The 3025-nt window shown below is 53.1% G+C and overlaps 1 protein-coding gene across 2 annotated transcripts in view; it reads left to right on the forward strand.

Moving 5' to 3' along the window:
* Positions 1-652: 652 nt before the first annotated feature.
* pcdh18b (protocadherin 18b) overlaps positions 653-3025 on the forward strand; it is a 6457-nt gene continuing 4084 nt past the window's right edge. Inside the window, exon 1 of one of the 2 annotated variants that reach the window (XM_035532389.2) lies at positions 653-3025. This exon is cut by the window's right edge and continues 761 nt beyond it. In XM_035532389.2, coding sequence (XP_035388282.1) covers positions 1300-3025 — 1726 coding nt within the window. In that variant the 5' untranslated portion in view covers positions 653-1299. The other variant, XM_035532388.2, reaches the window with a different exon arrangement.

Below are 3025 nucleotides of genomic sequence, written 5' to 3' on the forward strand. Positions count from 1 at the left end.
TTTCTATGTCAATGGAACCAGCGCGAGGCCACGTGTCCTGCCTGCCCGGTAGCTCGGGACATAAGTGGCATTGCCACCCCCGGGTTAGCGTGCTAGTGTTTTGGTGTGTTTTCGAAGAAATGCTGTAATTACTGTATGCACGTTTCACCAGATGGTTTGTGCTTTCTTACAAAACCTCCGGTTGCTCTTGTTTGCTTTGCGCATATAAGGACGGATGGGAGTCCCCGAGTTGTAGGACGGCATTAGGAGCTGGAGGAGAAGACACGAGACGCAGCGCGGGGGGTTGGGGACCCTTTTTACCACCGATTCGCCACGCGCGCAGCGACGCACAATAGCGCGTTAGAAAAGGCGAACGGGCACGTGCTTACAGACCCTTTCCAATAACTTTAAACCAGTAAAATGTATCAGTAAAAGTGAACGTAACGATAATATGTGTTTCATTCACAGTGTTCGCGACCATGTTCACTCATTTCACTCAGCTCATAGTCACTTTATGAGAAGTTTTGTAAGAGCGTCTAGTGCGATCACTATTTCGATACGCAGTCAACTTCCTTCTTTAATGTTATTAATGTGTTGAATGCTGTATCGCATCCTTACTACACCGTTATATCACATCCGAGTCAGAGACACATACCCGGTAATATAGTGTTGGCTGTAACCAAACGTGTGCCAGGGTGGCGTGATAAAAGTTTCCCTGAATAAATGTCTCCCACTCGATTGTTCCTGCACGCTGGGGTCCGCTTACCAGCCCCGCCCGAATCACAGCCTTTCTTTCTTTCTTTCTTTCTTTCTTTCTTTCTTTCTTTCTTTCTTTCTTTTCTCTTTCTGTTCAGCGTGGACAGACGTGTGGCGAGGTGTGGCTGGGCTCGGGGAAGCGGAGTGGGGAGGGGGTTTGCGTTTCTGTGCGCGCTGCAGGCGCGGAGCGGGTAAGGGACCAGGCGCAGACGGCGAGAGGGCGCGACAGAGCGCGCGCACACACACAAGGATCTGCTCCCACACACACACGCACACACACACACACTCGAGCCTTCGAAAACACAACGGGGCGCAACATTGGAAATGGATTTGTGCAATATATGAATCTCCGTGTGCAATAGCACAGGGGAGCATGCGTTCTCTGGAAAGCTGAGCTGCTTTTGCTTCATTTCTTTCTCGTGTGCATTTTTCCCTCAAATCTATGCAGGAGACCTGGACGGCTGGACACAGACAGGGACTTTTCTGAGGATTTAACATGGTCCAGTTTTAAGAGATAAAATCGCCACAAAGCTGTTGGAATTTCGACTTTTCAAGTCTCTGAAAATGGCAAAACAATCTTCCAAAAGGAATGTATTGTTTTTCACAACGTTCCTAAAACTCGCTGTGGTGACTGCAGTAGCAGGCAGCGTGTCGGGTAAGACTCTAAAGTACAAAGTTTTGGAGGAGCAGAGAATAGGGACGGTGATCGCCAGGCTCCGGGAGGACGTGGCCGGCGCCCTGGCCAAACTCCCGAGCTCGGTGTCGCCGCGCTTCCGCGCCGTGCAGAGAGGCAGCACTCCGTCGCTTTTGCTTCGCGAGGAAGATGGCGAGATCAGTATTGGGAGCAAAATCGACCGCGAGAAGCTCTGCGAAAAAAATTTAAACTGCACCATCGAGTTTGACGTGATCACCCTGCCTCGAGAATACCTTCAGCTGTTTCACGTACAAGTGGAAGTACTGGACATCAACGACAATGCCCCGCAGTTCGCTCGCGCCGTTATCCCCGTGCAGATCTCCGAGAGCGCGTCGGTGGGCACGCGCTTCCCCCTGGACAGCGCCGCGGACCCGGACGTTGGAGATAACGCTTTGCACACGTACTCTCTCACGCGGAATCACTTTTTTAAAATCGACATCCGTACGCGGACCGATGGCGCTAAATACGCAGACCTGGTTGTGGTCAGAGAGCTGGACAGAGAGACGCAGTCCAGCTACCAGCTGCAGCTGTCTGCGTCCGACTCAGGCGTCCCGCCGAGATCCGGGTCGACTCTGCTGAAGATCAGCATCTTGGACTCTAACGATAACAGTCCTGCCTTTGATGAGCAGGCGTATGTGGTCGAGCTTCTGGAAAACTCACCACTGGGGACACTACTGGTGGATTTGAATGCTACAGACCCGGATGAAGGCAATAACGGGAAAATCATCTACTCTTTCAGCAGTCACGTGTCACCCAAGATCCTCGAAACATTTAAAATCAACCCAGAAAATGGACAGATCACTTTGATGAAGAAAGTTGATTATGAGACCACATCATCCTATGAGCTAGACATACAGGCCCAGGACATGGGTCCCAACTCCATCCCAGGCCACTGCAAGATTATCATTAAGGTGGTGGATGTTAACGACAACAAGCCCAGAATCAACATCAACCTGATGGCGCAGGGGAGAGAGGAGGTGGCCTACATCTCAGAGGCAGCACCACCCGATACCTTCATCGCCCTGGTGCGTGTGGACGACAGCGACTCCGGGCCCAACGGGGAGGTAGCGTGCCGCTTGCACGGACATGGACACTTCCGTCTGCTAAAGACCTACGAGAATAACTACATGATACTGACCAATGTGTCACTGGACCGCGAGAAGCGCTCAGAGTTCAGCCTGACCGTCATCGCCGAGGACGGTGGCTCTCCCAGCCTGTCCACCATCAAGCACTTCACCGTACAGGTGCAGGATGAGAACGACAACCCACCACACTTTGAGAAGAGCCACTACGAGATCTTCAGGTCAGAGAATAACTTGCCCGGAGCCTACCTTACCTCGGTCGTGGCCACGGACCCGGACCTGGGTCCTAATGGCCAGGTGACCTACTCCATGGTGGACAGCGCAGGGCAAGACAGCTCCGCCTCCACCTACGTGACCATTGACCCGTCCAGTGGCGCCGTGTACGCCCTGCAGACCTTTGACCGTGAGGAGGTGGGTCGGCTGGTCTTCACCGTGCAGGCGCGTGATGGAGGGGGTGGGGCCTCGCTGAGCACCAACGCCACCGTAGTGCTGACCGTGCTGGACGAGAATGACA

This window comes from Electrophorus electricus, chromosome 16 (assembly GCF_041902795.1).
Source record: "Electrophorus electricus isolate QZ-2024a chromosome 16, ASM4190279v1, whole genome shotgun sequence".
Lineage (NCBI taxonomy): Eukaryota > Metazoa > Chordata > Actinopteri > Gymnotiformes > Gymnotidae > Electrophorus > Electrophorus electricus.